The following is an 18,512-nucleotide window of genomic DNA, read 5'->3' on the forward strand; positions in this document are numbered from 1 at the left end:
TGCGTCGGGTATTGGCATTTTTCAGCAAACCAATGGCTGATTTACTGCATGCGACCAAACCAAATGAAGATTATTCTAGTTAAGAAAGACTTGACGAGAGTAACTTTGGTATAATAGCAGTCTACTTGGATTTGTGATGTCGGTCTATGTACGGTTATAATATTTGCGAGGCGCCCCAACCAGAACTGAAATTATCAAATTAGTTTTGCAGAATGCTAATACAGTTCTCTACCAAACTTCTTTTCCCGTATTGACTAGTTTTTTTGGGAATTTTCAATCTTTTTTCCATAAGGTACCTTTTCTACTAAACTCTGAGACGACATTACTAGGCTTATAACTAACTTATAACAAAAATAAAAACAGGTAAACAAACGTTACGCATTAAGGTTTCAGATCACACAATAAAAAAAAATTGAGCATTTTTTCACCTCTTTACAAAACATTTAATATCTCCGAAACTAGAAACCCTCATAAGGTACCTTTTCCCGTGGAACGTCACATATTATTTGCTTTTTGTATACGAGTAACACGACCTCTCTTCGCTTTGTGCCTTACTATGGCTCTGACCTGACTGGTACATTCGGCACACATCAGTTTTCTTGTAGTCAAATAGTATGCGGATGTCGTCACAGAACATTCACATTTCCCATCCCACGCTGTGCGTTGTCCAATATCCAATTATACCCAGCCTATTATTAATTACTGTGACAGCACTGACAGCTAGTAGGTATACTTATTTAGTTATTAGACATAATACCTACTTATATTTTAATTTTTAACAAGCAGAAACGTCTGCAAACTGTCGCTAAGGGTCCCCTTGACCTATAATATGGTGGAAAGATTTGCTGGCTATGGATGAGGTCTTGGTGGCTCAGATGGCAGGGCACTGGAGTATCGATCCAGGGGTCGTGAGTTCAAGTCTCACCCAAGACAGTAATTTTTCCACTTTTAAACCTACTTATATATTCTTAATTAATAGTACATAACTACATAAATGCCATGTAACCGGATATGTTGTTATCTATTTCAATTAAGTAGCTCATTAACTCTGTAGGTACCCAATCCTAAGTATTTCATAATTAATATAGTTATAACAATCATTATATTCGCATACAAGGATTGAAAAATATATTAATTATAAAAAAAACGGCGATTTAAATTGTTTTACTGTATCACATTATGCATTCCCTATAATTTATTGCATAGCAAATAGTGCGTTTGCCTGTATTTACTATTCCACGCCAGCATAATAATATGTTTTTGAAGCTGACATGTGATCTCATCGAGACGATTTTATGAGGTCAAATGAATGAGGAAAATAAGTACGTAATACATGGTGATGATATAAAAAATCTACTAATATGATTACTTATTTATTTACAAAAACTACTCATAGAAACAGGATCAGCTACCGTTTTAATAGGAATGACACGTGTTCTTAAGCCGTCCACAAATCAAAACTTGACAACACTAATAATTTTGATTCGTTGAAATAAAAATCAAAATACAATAAAATGAAAGACCTTTTATGAGGCCACTAGGCAGCTAGAGGAAGGTAGGTTTTTGATAAGTTAATGTTATTACAGTCTAAGTATAGATGTACTTTACCATCGTATTTTCACGGAAACGCAAGATCGTTTTATGCTATTTCAATCATTCTCAGTGCCTTCAAAAAATACTGAGATTGACTGAAGTAGTATGAATATTATTATAGTACATAGTGATCTGTGTAAGATGTTCCCTAATATTGATATACGAACGTTTCCGAGAAAATACGACAAAGGATTGTTCACGATATTCATGTCAATGGTTGTCTGATATATTTCTCTTGGAACCTTCAAAGGTAGCCCGCGTCACTGGTAATATTGGGAGCCGGTCGGCGGGTACACATAAATACCCATGTCGTCCAACTTCTGTTGCAACTCGCGTTCCTCTTGGACTAGAGCCTGAAATGATCGAAAATTGGGCTTAGTTTCGACGACTACTTCCGCCTAGGTGGCATGCCTTTACAAATTGATAATTGTGGATCGAATCAACGTAAGAAGCGTCAACAACGAGCACAAATCCTTTCTTGTCTCATATTTGCAGTAGGTACATTAGGTACTATAACATTTATAAACTAATATTGTTTAGATAAGAGCAGGCCTCGGGCGATGGCGGGATAACTGGGACAAAGACGAGTGGAAGAAGAGGGGGAGGCCTTTGCCCAGCAGTGGGACACAGTGGGCTCTGAATAATAATAATAGAGCAAACTAATAAGTGGTACCTAATGTTTAGATACGAGCATTGGAAAAAGTAGGAGGGGAGGGCTTTGCCCAGCAGTGGGATAGTATGGGGTCTTAATTATAAAAACAGAGCAAATTACCCACTGATGTCAATGAAATCATAAATTCTGAAACACCTTCATAAATATTACTGTATTTATCAAACAGCATGTTTTGCTAATACGTATATTTTTATAAGTATTACTGTTAGATTAGGTTAGCCAAGGCTAGCATCTAAAGGGCTATTTAAGCAAATTAAAACAACTCACATAGATAGGATCGGCTCTGAGAGTGGCGTGGTTTTGTTCGCGAAGCTCCTGCAGTGACGTGAGCAGGTTCACTGTGTCCACGTTAGCATTTGTTAATTGGGTCTGAAATCAGATAAGCTGTCAAATACGAGTACGCTAAAAAAATAATGCACGTCACTGACGATATCATAAAATAATATCTACTTCAAAATAGATGACAATTATAGTATTAGCTGAATATTTGTGGCTTCCCATCAGAGAAGGGTCCTTACGCTTTATGTGCAATAAGGACGTTTTTATCAGACTTTCTGTTGAAATTTCAATGGAAAGGACCTTATTGCATTTGAAGCATAAGGACCTTCTGTAATGGAAGCCCACGTTTACTCAGGAGGCATTGAAGCTGCAAGGCATATTAAACTCTGCAGATGCAACACACGTGCAACTCGTTCAGTTCTTCGCAGAATGTGCAGAATATGGAGTGAGTTATTTTCTTTGCGCTACGATATGGGGTTCTTCAAAAAGGGTATTCAGCGTTGTCAAAGGTCTGTAACGCATAAGTGGCTCCTCCGATTTTGCTTCTGCTCACTATCACATTAAAAAAGTGCACTCACCTGCAACTCCAGCATTTCCTGCAGCTGATCGCGGGAGGCCTGCTGCGCCTCGTTCAGCAACTCGCTGTACCTGCTTTCGGACCGAAGCTCGTTTTCAAGCTCTATGGCTAACACGTCTCTCTCCCCGACTATCTCGTCATCTGGAATTAGGGAATAGTGTTATACAATACGATTTGTTTTGGAATACAGGTGTTATTTTTGTCCATGTATGTGTAATATAATATCTATTCGCATCAGTTATTTATTTCTCTATAAGTAAGTAAACGCCGGTATGTCGATATAACTCCATTAAGATACACTGCTGTTATATCAATTGCTTTTTATTTCTTATGATAGGCCACGAGCCAGCCTTAAGACACAGACAACATGATAAAAGTAAGTACGAGTACCTACCTTCTTCTATAGCTAAGCGTATGATGTCGTTCATGCGGCGCCTCAGCGCCTCCAGGGCTACTCTTTCTGCCTCTCTGCGCTAAATATAATAATAAAAATTAAGTGGATCTACATAATCATCTGCATTACTTTGACATACATACATGTAAATAGCTAAGTTGCTCTTGCCTAATCTCGTATCCAGAATTAGAAAGTTTGCGAGTGTGTATTTTTTCAGATTTACAGGAGTCATCATCATCTTCCTCGCGTTGTCCCGGCATTTTGCCACAGCCCATGGGAGCCTGGGATCCGCTTGGCAACTAATCCCAAGAATTGGCGAAAGCACTAGTTTTTACGATAGCGACTGCCATCTTACCTTCCAACCCAGAGGGTAAACTAGGCCTTATTGGGATTAGTCCGGTTTCCTCACGATGTTTTCTTTCACAGAAAAGCGACTGGTAAATATCAAATGATATATTGTACATAAGTTCCGAAAAGTAGGTAGGTACACAGTCCCATGCCTTTAAAATTATATTTTCACATAAATATACTAAGTAGTTAAAAAGAATATATTTTGAAACTTCTATCATTTCTGAATAAAAGTATAGGTTTTTATTGTATTGTACGCCGTAGCAACTTAAAAAAACAAATTGTAAATTATATACCTACTCATAATATACATTTCGAGCTACATCATACATGTGCTCATATTTTAGTATTTTTACGCCACGTGCAAAAAATAAAGTTACTAAAGGGGTAGATGACAAAACAAAAACTCACCATTTCTTCTATCTCATGGCAACTCGAGATCTCAGCGTCACTTATATTTTGATTCATCTCAAAATATTACACTAATATTCAATAGCCTTAGCAAAACTGGTAATGATAACTACTGCATGTGCATTTGCACAGGGCCCCGGATTCTTTTAAAATTGAACTATGTTCACAATTCAGTGGGTATTTATGGTATAGAATAGATAACGATTAGGTACCTGGACAATGTGTGAGGTGGGGGTGCCCGCTGCCCAGGGGGTATTGTTAAATAAAATAACACGTTGTGATTATTAAGTGCAGTCCCTAATGATGATAAACTTTAATTCCCAACTGCTGAGTAACAGCCCAACTAACAATTTGAGGCAAAATTTAGGTTTATACGACCAAATTTTATGGTCGTATAAACGTCGTATATACGTTTATACGACGCGATTTGGGCGCAGCTTATTCGACTTAAAGTCGTAAAAATGTTGAGTAATGGTCGTGATAATACCTATTTAGTTGCATAGTCGTCGTATATGCGCCGATTCGACGACGACGCTTATTGGACTTAAGGAAGAGTAGTGGTGATAAATACGATATTTATACGACTTTAAGTTGAGTTATCGTCGCTTAAAGGTCGTATAAATAGCTTATTTCTCAACGAAAGTTCCGCGTCGGCTTGTGTCAAAAATGATATCAATATTAACAGCAAGTGGTATGAATTTGTATCTTTGAAAGAAGGTATAAGTAGCCATTTCTTTAAGTTGGTGGTTTATGAAATAGGAGACAAAAGTGTATATAATATCTGTAAACTACTGCGCAGTTAATTTTACTGATGATTGCTATATAAGTTTATAACTAAATGTTGATGCGCATTTAAAATTCTTACTTATTTAATTATTTTGATTAACAAATTATTAAGCAGATGCCTTATGCGACAGTTATACAACTTGAGGTTCTATAATCTATACGCTTGAATTCGAATGGTCGCCATAGCTTTTCAAAAATTGTATAAATGTTTATTTTACCACATCTATTCGACTGTTGGTTAACTAGCGGTAGTATAATAGCACTTTTGCTACTTAAATACGGATAGCGGTGGCCATAATAACAGTTAGTCGACTGTCCTATAAAGAACACCTTTACGACGTGTAAGCAACTATTAGTAGTTTAAAAGTCGCATAATGGACGTTCATACCACAAAATTGTCGTGACTACGACATTAATACGACCATAATAATGAGGACCTCTATGCGACCAACTGTCGTGTAAGAAAGTTTTATAGGAGTCGTCGTGATACCTACTATATGACTGTCGTACAAAATGGTAGAATAAACGTTTATACGACCTTGCTATACGACAATAAGTTTACCGACTATTAGTTGTATAAAATGGTAGAATAAACGTTTATTCGACCTTGCTATACGACTATACGTTTCACTGACTATTTAGTTGTATAAATCGGTAGAATAAACATTTATTCGACCTTGCTACCCGACAATAAGTTTATCCGACTATTTAGTTGCATAATGCACCGTTAGTCAAAATGACGACTGTTATGCTACCTTTATAGTACTTCGAGTCGTATAGCTAGCTACTTGTTATACGACTAAATTGTTTGTTGGGAGGTAGGTTACAGGCAGATTTAAAATACATTTTTCCAGGTACCTGTACCTACTCGAGTACTATTTAACATGAGCATCTGAGTATACTCGTATTTAATCTTATGGCAGTGACTCGGGTATATCAAGGTATGGGAAAAGCTGTGGCAATTTATTAGGTTACTTCAATTAAGAAAATATTGTTGTTCAATTTTGAAGTTTGCTCCCATACAAAAATGGTGTGTCCCTGATTTTTGTATGGGAACAAACTTTTTTCTGCTGCGTTACCGTACAAAATGTTACTTTTATCAGATCAAGTTGTTAAATTTTAATGTGTTAATTAAATACTTATGGATCTAATAATGCTCGTGTAAACAAAAAAGTAAAATTAATCAACATGATTTTTAATAATCGATTTTTCTTTGCTAGGGAGACTAAGGACACGAAATCATTGTTCTAAAAGTTGATTCATCCAGGTACCATTGCATTGTGTGTTCATACGATAATTACCTTGATAAGAGCAATTCTTTTATTTTTATAGCACTGAGTAGTAAAATACTTTATCCTAAATACCTACTTACGTAATTGAAACAATCTACTTATTAGTAATTTAACTACTGTGATTATTATAGTCATAGTGTCTGCTGTGGTAAATAGTCACACATGGCATTTGTGGTAGTGGCAAACAAAACATGGGTGTATTAGATATAGGTACGACACGACAGTAACAATATCATATGCGAGTTATTGGGTGATTGTATTATAATGTTGCCTACACGCAGATAGCCAACAAACAAATACAGCTTTAATGTAATTTGTTAATGTATAATATAACAGTCAGTTAACGGTGAATTACGTACATGTTTTTAGTTTACGTTTTAAAATCCATTGATTGTGGGTGACTCACACTAAAAGGGCCCGTGTCCGGGCCGAGGCTTCTGACACTTCGTTTTCTATGACGGCATGGTATAATAATATACTCCGCCTGGTACTCCATTCCGAGATTCGCTTATGACCTAACTGACACGCGCCTACGTCATCATGCTGTTTACAGGTTCTCAAACTTTGAAATGTGGGAGAATTTTAACCAACGGTGAAAATTATTTTAACGGCATTAATTTTAAGTTATTCATGTAGAAACATAGTAAAATAAAACAAATCTAATGTATTAAATTAAACTTTATTTATATATACAAGACAAACGTTTAAAAAACTAATTCACAGTTACACATTAATTACCAAGCTTACGACGTGAAAAGTTTGGAAAACACTGCGGCTGCTGACACTGAGCGAGAAGGAAATAACAATTAACACGCGTTCGACAAGGATGACGGTCAGGGCATGGTATAATAATATACTCCGCCTGGTACTCCATTCCCGTCTTTTCTAGGTCACCTAACTGACACGGGCTTACGTCATCATGCGACAGCGCTATATGATAATATGCGATAGCGCTATATATAGCGGCCATGTTGTTGTGACGTAGCCCCGTGTCACTCTGGGAATGGAAGACCATGTTTTATTAGACTATGGGTCAGGGCATGAAGTTATCTAGATCCGAATTGTCAAATGTGCACAGCGCTATCCTGTGTTGCCAGTAGTATAAACAGAATTACCCGAAAGTCTGAAATTTCTTTCGAGAATCGGAAGATATTGCTAACGAGTAATTAAAAATGACGTGTTATTGTAAAATTTAAGCTAAAATACATATAAATGAAAATTATAAAATTATAAAGAAATATTTTAACTTATTAACCATAGGTATAATGTACCCATGTAACATGTTATGTTGAAATAAAGTAGCAATGTTATTGTGACGTAGGCCCGTGTCACTCTGGGAATGGAAGACCATGTTTTATTAGACCATGTATGACGGGAGATAGGTGATGAGGTGATGCAATAAATACCATTAGGATTGAGAGAAGATAAAAAGAACAATATAACACGTGGTTTTCAAGCTGTAATCACTAATAAATCTATTTCAATAACAGTTAAGGGCTTGTGCACAAATCACGCGAGGTTCGATAGGGGGGAGGGGGGTCACGAAAAAATCACGATACCACGTTGGGGGAGGGGGGTATAAGGAAACCTCACCTCCTTTTTCTACAGTGAACGAATCTAAGAAAAAAAACCTACCACGTGAGTAGGTAGATACATGGTCTAATAAAACATGGTCTTCCATTCCCAGAGTGACACGGGCCTACGTCACAATTACATTGCCACTTTATTTCAACATAACATGTTACATGGGTACATTATACCTATGGTTAATAAGTTAAAATATTTCTTTATAATTTTATAATTTTTATTTATATGTATTTTAGCTTAAATTTTACAATAACACGTCATTTTTAATTACTCGTTAGCAATATCTTCCGATTCACGAAAGAAATTTCAGACTTTCGGGTAATTCTGTTTATACTACTGGCAACACAGGATAGCGCTGTGCACATTTGACAATTCGGATCTAGATAACTTCATGCCCTGACCGTCATCCTTGTCGAACGCGTGTTAATTGTTATTTCCTTCTCGCTCAGTGTCAGCAGTCGCAGTGTTTTCCAAACTTTTCACGTCGTAAGCTTGGTAATTAATGTGTAACTGTGAATTAGTTTTTCAAACGTTTGTCTTGTATAGATAAATAAAGTTTAATTTAATACATTAGATTTGTTTTATTTTACTATGTTTCTACATGAATAACTTAAAATTAATGCCGTTAAAATAATTTTCACCGTTGGTTAAAATTCTCCCACATTTCAAAGTTTGAGAACCTGTAAACAGCATGATGACGTAGGCGCGTGTCAGTTAGGTCATACGCGAATCTCGGAATGGAGTACCAGGCGGAGTATATTATTATACCATGGGTAGATACTTTTTCTCGGTTTCGTTAAACTTAAATCTCTGCACTTCAAAATAGCGAGTCTATTTAACGAAAATAGAAAAATAAACAAGATTTTCTATATACAATACTATTTATCTTAATATTAGGTCGAATGCAAAAAAAAAGACAAAAAAATACACGTGAGGTTGTGTGGTTTTAGCCAAAAACGTCACCAAATATCACCAAGGGGGAGGGGGGGTCAAAAAGTAGCCGAAACCACCTCGCGTGATTTGTGCACAACCCCTAAAGTCTTATGATCTTATCTCCTCGATTCGTTAAAACTGCGCAGGTATACCCTAGTGTGTATGGCCGGCTTACGCCAACACACATGCATGTAACTTAAATTATAAAACTCCTTAATTGTCGTAGTACAATGGAATCATTAATAATAATTACAGTTCTTAAGTATGTACATTTTTTTGCAATTCACCCTTAGGTACCACTCTTGCAAGAGATGAATTAATACAAAAATTAAAAAGCAGATACCTACTTCTTAGGAACCTAAAATCTATCAATTAATTACTAGCGGATACTTCAATATTGTAGTTTTGATGCTTCTCATCGTCTATCAGTATTCAAAATGTTATCAATGAAGTATTTCAAGGATATTACAAGCCATTATCTGCTCGACTATCGCACCCTTTTTCGTAATTAAGAATTATTATACCCTCGTACACGTATTACACCTGCGCTGGGACTTCAGGTGACGCTTGCTCCTAAGTTTCGTATTCCAAAACGACTGAAAAACATGATTGCAATTAGGGTTAAATGAAATAGACCAGTCCGTAAGAGGCATATTTAAAATTGCAATGTACGTATATATGTATACTCATGAGTCATGGACAAATGGAACGCAAAGGTTTAATTACCTACTGAATTGAAGGCACCTAAAATAATTACAAAATTAGTAAGTAAGTAAATAAACTTTTTTTTGCGTTCCTCTAAATTAGTCCATGAGTGTATATAAAAATGGGCATATGTATTTACCTACTCGTATAGTTTTTTTGCACAAAAACTCTTTGTTATTAAATGTTGACCGAAAATAATCATTAGAAGTCTGTGCGGAAAGAGAAGAGTCGTGGAATGTATGGGGCCCAATACATTCCACGACTCTTCTCTTTCCGCACAGACTATACCTTCTGCATTGCTTACCTTTAGAGCCTTTCTGAATTTAGTGGACATAAGGCTGAAGAGAATTGGATTTATTGCGATGCTAAACCAGCTGTTGATGTCTGTAACTCTATATCCGAGCCCCCACCACTGAAACCCAAGGAGACAATGAAAACCCAAAAGACAAGTTTAATAGTGTCAGAGTTATTAGTTTCTTTGGATCTGGTGTGAATAGGTGCCGGGTAATATTATAACAACGACAATAATAAGCCATAAAGGACTAAGATTAATATTAATAACTGATCTGTTGACCTTACCTCAGCGGAATCTTTCAGCTGCTGGACGTCCAGGGTGGCGACCATGACTCGGATGGCGAAGAACGGCAGCCAGCAGATTAGGAATGACAGCGTCATAGCTACTGCAATGGAGACAAAACCACGACACTAGGCATGGTATAATAATATACTCCGGCTGGTACTCTCTTCCCGTCTTTTCGTGGTCACGTGACTGACACAAGCCTACGTCATCATGCGACAGCGCTATATAAAGTGGCAATGTTATTGTGACGTAATAGGCTTGTGTCACTCTGGGAAGAGAAGACCATGTTTTATTAGGCTATGAAGTATGACACTAGGTATGTAATTGTCATACACTATTGCCTAAGGTTTTATACTAACATTTCGAAATTTCGAAGGTCGGAGTTAGGTACTTAACAATCATTAAAAATAATACAAAAAACATATAACCGAATTGTGAAATTCCTCCTTTTGCAACTTTGAAGTCGGAAAAAAAATATAAAGCACTATTTGAATATGTTTTTCTTAACTTTAAAAATTAACGTGGTCACCCTAAAGGTCTTCTCGGCTTTTCTAAATTCGATTTCTCAGTCTGTAGTTAAATAATAACACTAGGTATGTCTGTACATTGCTGTACATGCACTTACCTAATAATTTGTTAACTTTGCTTCTGGGATTTCGATAATTGAAAATCTGATTACTTGAATAGTCTTTCGGTGTGACATTAACTTTTACTGCGATCATTGTATATACAAACGTCATTATTAGAAGTGGTATCAGAAACGTTATAATTGCTAGCACTCCGTTTACAACCCTGGATAAAGCGGTCGGAATCGTGAAACATATGCTTGATTGTTGAGTCGTAATTGCTGAAACTGTAAACAATTCTGGGACTGTCTCCAAAATCGCTATAAGCCACAATAAGACAATTATTTTGGTTACTCTCCGCCATATTGGAGTTGATTTCAATAATAAAGGGCGCATAATGGCCATGTATCTCTCAATAGACAAGGCAGTTATGGTCAGGATACTGTTGTTCCACGAGCAGACCACACACACGAAATATATTTGGCACGCCAGCTGGCCATAGATGTAGGCGTCACTCAGTTTCTCTTGCACCGCCAGTAGGATGCAGAAGGTGACGATCAAGTCTGACACGGCTAAATTGAATAGGTAATAATTAGTTGCAGTATGCATAGATTTGTCGTAGTAAATGACAACGCACGTAAGTAAATTTCCTATAAGGCTGACCGTAAATATGCAGAACATGGATATTGCGTATATCACCTTGGAGTAAACATACTCTTTAGGCAATGCTTCTTCTAAAAACTCAGCCCACATTGTATAGTTAAACTCGCGGGATGCAGTTGAAGTTTGGTGAAACATTGTGAACGATAAGTTAACGATTTCGGTATTTAAATTCACTAGGTATAATATCAATCGCTATTTTTAGTGGCATTTTCCATGCACTCTACGACGCGGTACAATTTCTAGTGAGCTCGATGAGCACACGCTATTGTTTGCTCTTAGCGTTAAACGTTAACTTTGTTTGTCCAATGAGGTAGCTATTACTCTTAGATTAATTGGATTAGCAAGACTATGTTTTTTTAAACCGACTTCAATATTTCTAAATGAGGAAGTTTTCAAGATTATTTTTAAATTATATGTACCTATACTAGGAGATTAGTCTACTTTCTGTCAATGTACCGATTGATGAGGAATCGAAGTAAGTAATTTTTGTATTTTCATTTAGAAATCAATGGCACGAAGACCAGGAAATACGTGCTAATTTTAATGAGGAGGCACACTGAAAGGTTAGGACAGATGTCGCCCCAGCAATCCGTCATTGTTTACGATTTGTGACAAGCGTATGGTTGCGAATTTTTTACTAATACTTAATACTTGCGATTTATCAAGAAAAATGTATTCATTTATGACTGTACGGGAATTGCAAACCGAGCTTCGAAGGAGAATTGCTACAGTTGGTGGAAAAAAGGCTGATTTGATACAAAGATAATCACTTAATATATTTGAGGTTATCTTGTGTATTTTACCGTTTATTCAAATTTTCGAAGATTCACGCCGCTCTTGTGCAGTTTTTCCTCTTATATTACAAGTGTTCCATCGAAAACAAAGCTTTGGTGTATACTTACCTGGATCACCTGCATCAATGCATGTACAAGAAGGCGTTTCATATACGCCCGCCCTATGACAAATCAGATAGGTACACAAAGTCGTGATGCGTATGGAGTACCTACAGCATGTGTGGCTAAGCCATTATGCCCTAAATTATGTACTACTTCATTAAAACTTAGTTTAAGTACCTGTGTATTTACTCTTTCCATTCCAAATATGGACTGGCTTTACGGACAATAATAATGAGGCATGACAGGGGCCAGTACAGCGGTGTGACACCGGTACAACGCGATTTATTGATGAGTTCGCATCACGCGCGCTATTGGTCGCAACTAGTTGTGTTAGACTGCACGATTGGCTGGAATTCGTGAGTCACACCGCTAAACTAGTACCATTTTTAGTGCCCGTAAGGCCAGTCCATAGATATATACGTTAATGTACTCAAAGCTTTTTCTCACCGATTTATGCATATCGGGTCCTAGGGAAAAAAGGGAGATCCTATATTTCCACAATTTGTCGCACAATATTGGAGTATTTTGGAGAAAAAGGAGAATGTTTACAATTTATTTGAAACTAGTAGTTCGCCCCGAACTGAGAACTCGCGGTTTGCCAAAAATTATATAAGTAGTATGGAAATTTTAGAGTTCCATTTTATTTAATTTCTACTATTTTATGTCCCACTATAGGCGGCAATGGATCAAAAATCGCGTGGATATATTACAAGGTCTGTGGAGCCCTTTAACTGATACTGTATCTGTGGTAAGCCGAAATATTTCCTTTCAAATGTCAAATACCTAAGTATATTATGTTTATTTTTATCTTGCAAATTATTTCAAAATGGTAAATTTAAAAACGATATTATAAAAGTGCAAGCCGAGCATTTTCATTTGATACCAAACTCGACCATACTTTCTTCCAAAAAGCTGACCAGAATAGCAAGACCCCTCACAAATAGCTTTTTAGCCTTTTAAGCTCTTCTAGCTCAATAACATCTTGATTGAGCCTGCTCAATATTTTAATGACTAAAATATAATGCCCTCAACTACACGTTTACCCAATTTCATTTACATTAGAACAAATTTACTTAAGTTCTTGAGTATCAAACTATCCTGTGATAGTTCAGCTTAAAAACATCGAAATGCGGGGACGTGCCCCTAGCCAGCCGCGTGTCCCAAGTCGAATGTAAGAACTTCGTTCGCTTCGCTCGCTCGTTCGAAAATGTATGTGATTTGGCAGTGACAGCAACTGCGTTATGGAGGCGACACTTGGCGTGATAAAATGTCAGTTTGCCACCTCATTGTTATGACTTATGAGATGCACTATGGTTTTTTAACATGATATTAATTGCATTCCAAACTGTTTGCTGAAATCGGTTAATCAATTTTATTTATAACTAGAAGAAAATTTTATTAAAATCAAAATGTTTACAATATTATTATGCAATTTTTACAATACTTCATTACAAAAACATATTTAATTAATAACAAAATTAAAATAAAATGTATCCTGAAATTAAAACTACCTATAAAGCTAAAACTAATACCTAAAAAAACGTGGGTAACCTTAGCCTAACTATGGTATATTAGGCTAGATCCCTCAGTGAAAATGCTCTGTGATTAAAATATTAAATTTACTTAACAATAATAATTTTTAGTTTGTTTAAGATAACATAAGTACCTACGTACTTAACTAACATTGTAAGGACTCGGTATACCAGAATATTGTATACCTACTTTCATACCAAGAGTAGGAATAATTAATCGCCTTTGCAGATTGGGTTCACGCTCGCATTTTATTTAACCCACCCGCCGTCTGGAAAGGCTCTCTTTATTCTTCGAAATCATCAGTCAGACAATGTTACAATTTATTCTCCTAATTAGAATTCATCCCCTAGGGTGGAATAGTTATTCGTTCAACAAGGGAGAAAAAAGTAGATTGTTATTAAAGGCCTCGTAGGTTCGTGTTCTTTTCTTACTCTCACTGAGCGTAAATGTGAGTGAGATGGATGTGCGATTGTGCGTGCTCGGGACCGCAGATATTCTGATTTTGAATTTTAATTTGTTCTAAATAAAAAAAACTTTTTACAAAAAAAGCAAACCGACTTCAAAAAGGATGAAATAAAATATTATCCTTTTTGAAGTCTATGCATTACCAACTGATATGTTTGAAGTCGGTGCCAAGCCAATTTTTAAGCATACCATGACTTTGGTGCAATTCGATAAGGATTTACCTACGTTGGATTGCCTTACACGACGACAATGAACGTACTTTCTGTAGGTACAGTCGACGTTAAAAATATGTTTACACTTTTCGCCTTATTACAAAGGAGTAAGGTGCAAAAGTGTAAACATATCATTGACGTCGACTGGACCTAAGAACACACCTCAGAACACACGATCAAACCTTCTTGGCGCAGTCTGTACCATGTTTGTCGGCACATTAGTGTAAATATAAATGCATTTTTTTGCCGTCGTATTTTTTAAAGAGCATTTCTTACTAATGCTCGAACAGTCTATAGCACGCAAGTGTGGGATTGGGACTGAGTTATTTCCCGTCCCTTATCCAGAGGACTACATTTGAAAATATAAAAAAAATCAAGGAATTTACCTTCTTGCCAAATTTCACCTAAGGCGGTTCAGTTATTTAGCCATGAAAAGGCGACAAAGAGGCAGACAGAATTCTTTACACATTTATAATAGTTATTAGTACAGTTCTAATGGGATTTATAGCCATAAAGCTGATTATTTTTGTTTGGTATTGTTACTACTTGGCTTGGCACCGACTTCAAACATATCAGTTGGTAACGCATAGACTTCAAAAAGGATAATATCCCATCCCATCCTATATTTCATCCTTTTTGAAGTCGGTTTGCTTTTTTTGTAAAAAGTTTTTATTTTTCCATTTTTAGTTTTAACGCATTGTTAAGAGCGCGACGCATGAATGAAAAACAAGATGATGTTTAACACTAAATTCGTGTAAGTATCTATTACTTTAGTAAATAGAAATCAGGAATTTTCTCGAGTCCGTCTGGGAAATTATAATTCCTGTCAACTAAATCCATCCGCCCGCCCCGCCACTGACCCAATCCCTCAGCCCCCCGATCACTCAACCTCACAGCACATCAACCCCTGATCCAGGAATCCCTCGATCCTGAACTATCAACCCTTCAACCGCCATTCCCCGACCCCTTAATCCCTGACCCCTTAACTCCTAACCCCCGATCAGTAGCCTTACCAGCTTACCACGAGTTTGACATTGATATATTCGCTAGCATGTGTGTAACTTACTTCCTATGCATCTCGCTTGTACTAACCTTAATGTGAGCGAGATGCATAAAAAGTTACATTTAGATGCATAAGACTTTAGCGAATATGTCAATGTCAAACTCGTGGTAAGGCTACAGTTGCAGTACATCAAATTGGTGGTTTTCGGAAGCAAATGCTCGAGTTACTTTAGAAAACCCCGAAATTACTTAACACGTGCCTTTAAAAATTGAGGAGTTCCCTCAATTCCTCATGGATTCCATCATCAGACCAGAACCAAAAATAATACGGAAACACCTTGGAGGTAACTTCTTCCAAACAAAAAAAGAATTACTCAAATCGGATCACAGGTGCCGGAGTAATCGCTTAACATACTTACATTTAAAGAAATCATCATCATTATCATCAAAATAATCATCATCATCAGGTCTACTTCATCAAATTGGTGGTTTTCGGGAGAAAATGCTCGAGTTGCTTAAGAAAACGCCCAAAACACCATGCATGTGCCTTTTAAAATTGAGGAGTTCCCTCAATTCCTCATGGATCCCATCATCAGAACAGAACCAAATTAAAATGGGACCAACTCGGAGGTAGCTCCTTTCAAACAAAAAAAGAATTACTCAAATCGGACTACGGATGTCGGAGTAATCGGTGAACGTACATAGAAAAAAAAAAAAAAAAAAAAAAGATAGCCACAACCGAATACAGAACCTCCTCCTTCTATGAAATTGAAGTCGGTTAATAAAAGTAATGGATGAGTTTCCTCATATTTTTAGCTTTTGTGCATTAATTGTTACATATATTTTAAAGTGCGTTTTAAACATATGTTCGTGACTTTTAGGGTTCCGTACCTCAAAAGGAAAAAACGGAACCCTTATAGGATCACTCGTGTGTCTGGCTATCCGTCTGTCACAGTCTATTTTCTCCGAAACTACTGAACCAATTAAGTTGAGGTAGGTATACATATGTAAGTCTGTGATCCAAAGAAAAGACGGACATGTAACGTAAATAAATGAATTTGGCACGTATTTAACCGGTCAACTAATTAATCGAATTTTGGTAGTTTAAAATAATAGAAATGGGTACTAAAATTAATAGTTTGGCAACTAAAACGGAACCTTAAAATATATCAATATGAGTTGTATTTTAATGCCGTTACAGCTTTTGTTTATTTTTAGGCAGGTACCAAATATTTATTTGGCAACTGAATTATTTATATTGGAGACTATTTATGAAGCACATGTTCCGATATACTGGCGGAATACTGAGAGACAAAAGTGGCTAAGCTTACCTACATTGGCTCGGACATTTAGAGAGAATGGGAGAGGATCGTGCCGTGACGAGAGCGTACTTGGGACAACGAAATGGGAGACGCCCAATTGGACGTCATAGGTACCTCTACCGCTGGAACGACGTAGTTGCTCGAGATCTGCTTATCCTCGGCCATGGGGACTGGCGAGAGCTATCGCAAGACCGAGAAACATGGTGTGTTTTGTTTTGTCTTTTCTCGGAGGCCAGGATTCACATAACCGTAGTAAGTAATGTTAGTATTCAGAAAGGGAAATGGGGAGTACGTACGTTTGTACCAAAAGGCGATTTATGGGCGGTGGTCGTCCATATTCGTCTTAAGGCGGATATTAATCTAATGAACATTTTTGCAATTAGGCTTATAAAAATAAATAATAATTTTATGTTGAAACGAGTTTTAAATAAATAATTACGTAGATGAAAAAGTATAATTTTGCCTTTTATCAAATCACATAATTTTTTTCAGATATTTTGCGTATTAAGTTATCCAAATAACGGGTACAAATAAGAAATCCCTATCACCGTTATGAACCCTGGCAGGGTTGACACACTCTTTATTTCATTTACGCGAGCGGAGCTGCGGGCCCGTCTAGTTAAATATATTACTTTATTTACAAAAATGCAAGTATTAACCGAATACCAACTCATTCGATTTTTGTTCCTTGACAGCCTTTAAACGCCCAATATCATCGATATGTTTACACTATTTACGGCACCTTATTTCCTTGTAATAAGGCATAATAATATTTAACATGGCCCGATACGAGGCAGAATTCCTAACCTCAAAATCGTAGAGAAATTCCGCTTTTATAATGTTCTGTGAAGTGTCCGTGAATTTCTAATAACTGTCGGGACTTTCATTTGATGTTTGGAGCCTAACAATATACCACCCATGTTTAGCGAGTGTTGGGCCAAACTTGTATGGGAGAGGAACATCATCCTTTTATGATCGCTTTACAATATTAGTTGCCAACTTATTATTTTAGACGCCAACCTATTTTATCAATTCAAGTTCCCTATATTTTTTTGGGTGGCTTGATTTTGCTGCCAGTTTTTTAATAATATGATGCTTAAATTTGAGGCTAATATAAATTTATTGGTGCTAAAATATTAATGCACAGCCAAATTATATTATTATATGCCCAGTGAAAGTTCCTGTTTAATATTTTAGTTGCCCGGTTAATAATAAGCCAATGAATTTTAAACATAGGGGGCACTTTTGGGGTATAGTCGCGAATGGTCTAGAACGCAAAATGACTAGTGTAATATTTTGCCTATATTCCTTTTAGTCTACATCGCGAACGGTCTAGAACGCAAAATGACCACTTATTTATATCACTAGGGTAGGTTAGGTTCGCGACAGCGGGGCTCCGTCGACATCGCTAACGTAAAGATAAAACGACGAAAATGATGTACGCATTTTGCGTTCTAGACCGTTCGCGATGTAGACTAAAAGTGATATAGGCACAATATTACACTAGTCATTTTGCGTTCTAAACCGTCTGCGAATATCCCACTTTTGGGGGGTAAATGAGACAATTAAAAAACAAAGTTTTGCAAACTATATCGTGTTATATACCTATCAAATGAAAGAGCTCATTGTGAGAATCTCAAATATGTATATATTTTATTATAAAGTTAAGATAAATAGTTTAGAAGTAATTTAAGA

The 18,512-nt window shown here is 36.5% G+C and overlaps 2 protein-coding genes across 2 annotated transcripts; both read right to left on the reverse strand.

The window, feature by feature from the left end:
• Nucleotides 1-1,766: 1,766 nt before the first annotated feature.
• LOC134801836 (uncharacterized) lies at nt 1,767-4,589 on the reverse strand. Its single transcript, XM_063774509.1, has 5 exons — nt 4,276-4,589; nt 3,517-3,595; nt 3,124-3,263; nt 2,534-2,635; nt 1,767-1,946 (listed from the first exon to the last, which is right to left on the reverse strand). Exons 1-5 carry the CDS (start codon nt 4,330-4,332, stop codon nt 1,854-1,856), a joined length of 471 nt encoding a protein of 156 aa, XP_063630579.1. The 5' UTR covers nt 4,333-4,589; the 3' UTR covers nt 1,767-1,853.
• A 4,432-nt stretch (nt 4,590-9,021) lies between these two features.
• Nucleotides 9,022-11,777, reverse strand: LOC134801936 (neuromedin-U receptor 1-like). Its single transcript, XM_063774592.1, has 4 exons — nt 10,784-11,777; nt 10,158-10,258; nt 9,883-9,990; nt 9,022-9,469 (listed from the first exon to the last, which is right to left on the reverse strand). Exons 1-4 carry the CDS (start codon nt 11,520-11,522, stop codon nt 9,392-9,394), a joined length of 1,026 nt encoding a protein of 341 aa, XP_063630662.1. The 5' UTR covers nt 11,523-11,777; the 3' UTR covers nt 9,022-9,391.
• Between the last annotated feature and the right edge of the window lie 6,735 nt (nt 11,778-18,512).

Source organism: Cydia splendana, chromosome 1 (assembly GCF_910591565.1).
Source record: "Cydia splendana chromosome 1, ilCydSple1.2, whole genome shotgun sequence".
Lineage (NCBI taxonomy): Eukaryota > Metazoa > Arthropoda > Insecta > Lepidoptera > Tortricidae > Cydia > Cydia splendana.

What these genes read in the sequence shown, in the direction of transcription:
- LOC134801836 (XM_063774509.1), bottom strand. Translation starts at nt 4,332, where the DNA reads ATGAATCAAAATATAAGTGACGCTGAGATCTCGAGTTGCCATGAGATA. An exon ending in GCCATGAGATAGAAGAAATG is followed by an intron (nt 3,596 to 4,275) that starts GTGAGTTTTTGT and finishes TATTATATTTAG; the next exon opens with CGCAGAGAGGCAGAAAGAGT. An exon ending in TCAGAGCCGATCCTATCTAT is followed by an intron (nt 1,947 to 2,533) that starts GTGAGTTGTTTT and finishes CGATCATTTCAG; the next exon opens with GCTCTAGTCCAAGAGGAACG.
- LOC134801936 (XM_063774592.1), bottom strand. Translation starts at nt 11,522, where the DNA reads ATGTTTCACCAAACTTCAACTGCATCCCGCGAGTTTAACTATACAATG. An exon ending in CAAAGTTAACAAATTATTAG is followed by an intron (nt 10,259 to 10,783) that starts GTAAGTGCATGT and finishes TCTCCATTGCAG; the next exon opens with TAGCTATGACGCTGTCATTC. An exon ending in AGCTGAAAGATTCCGCTGAG is followed by an intron (nt 9,991 to 10,157) that starts GTAAGGTCAACA and finishes CTTGGGTTTCAG; the next exon opens with TGGTGGGGGCTCGGATATAG.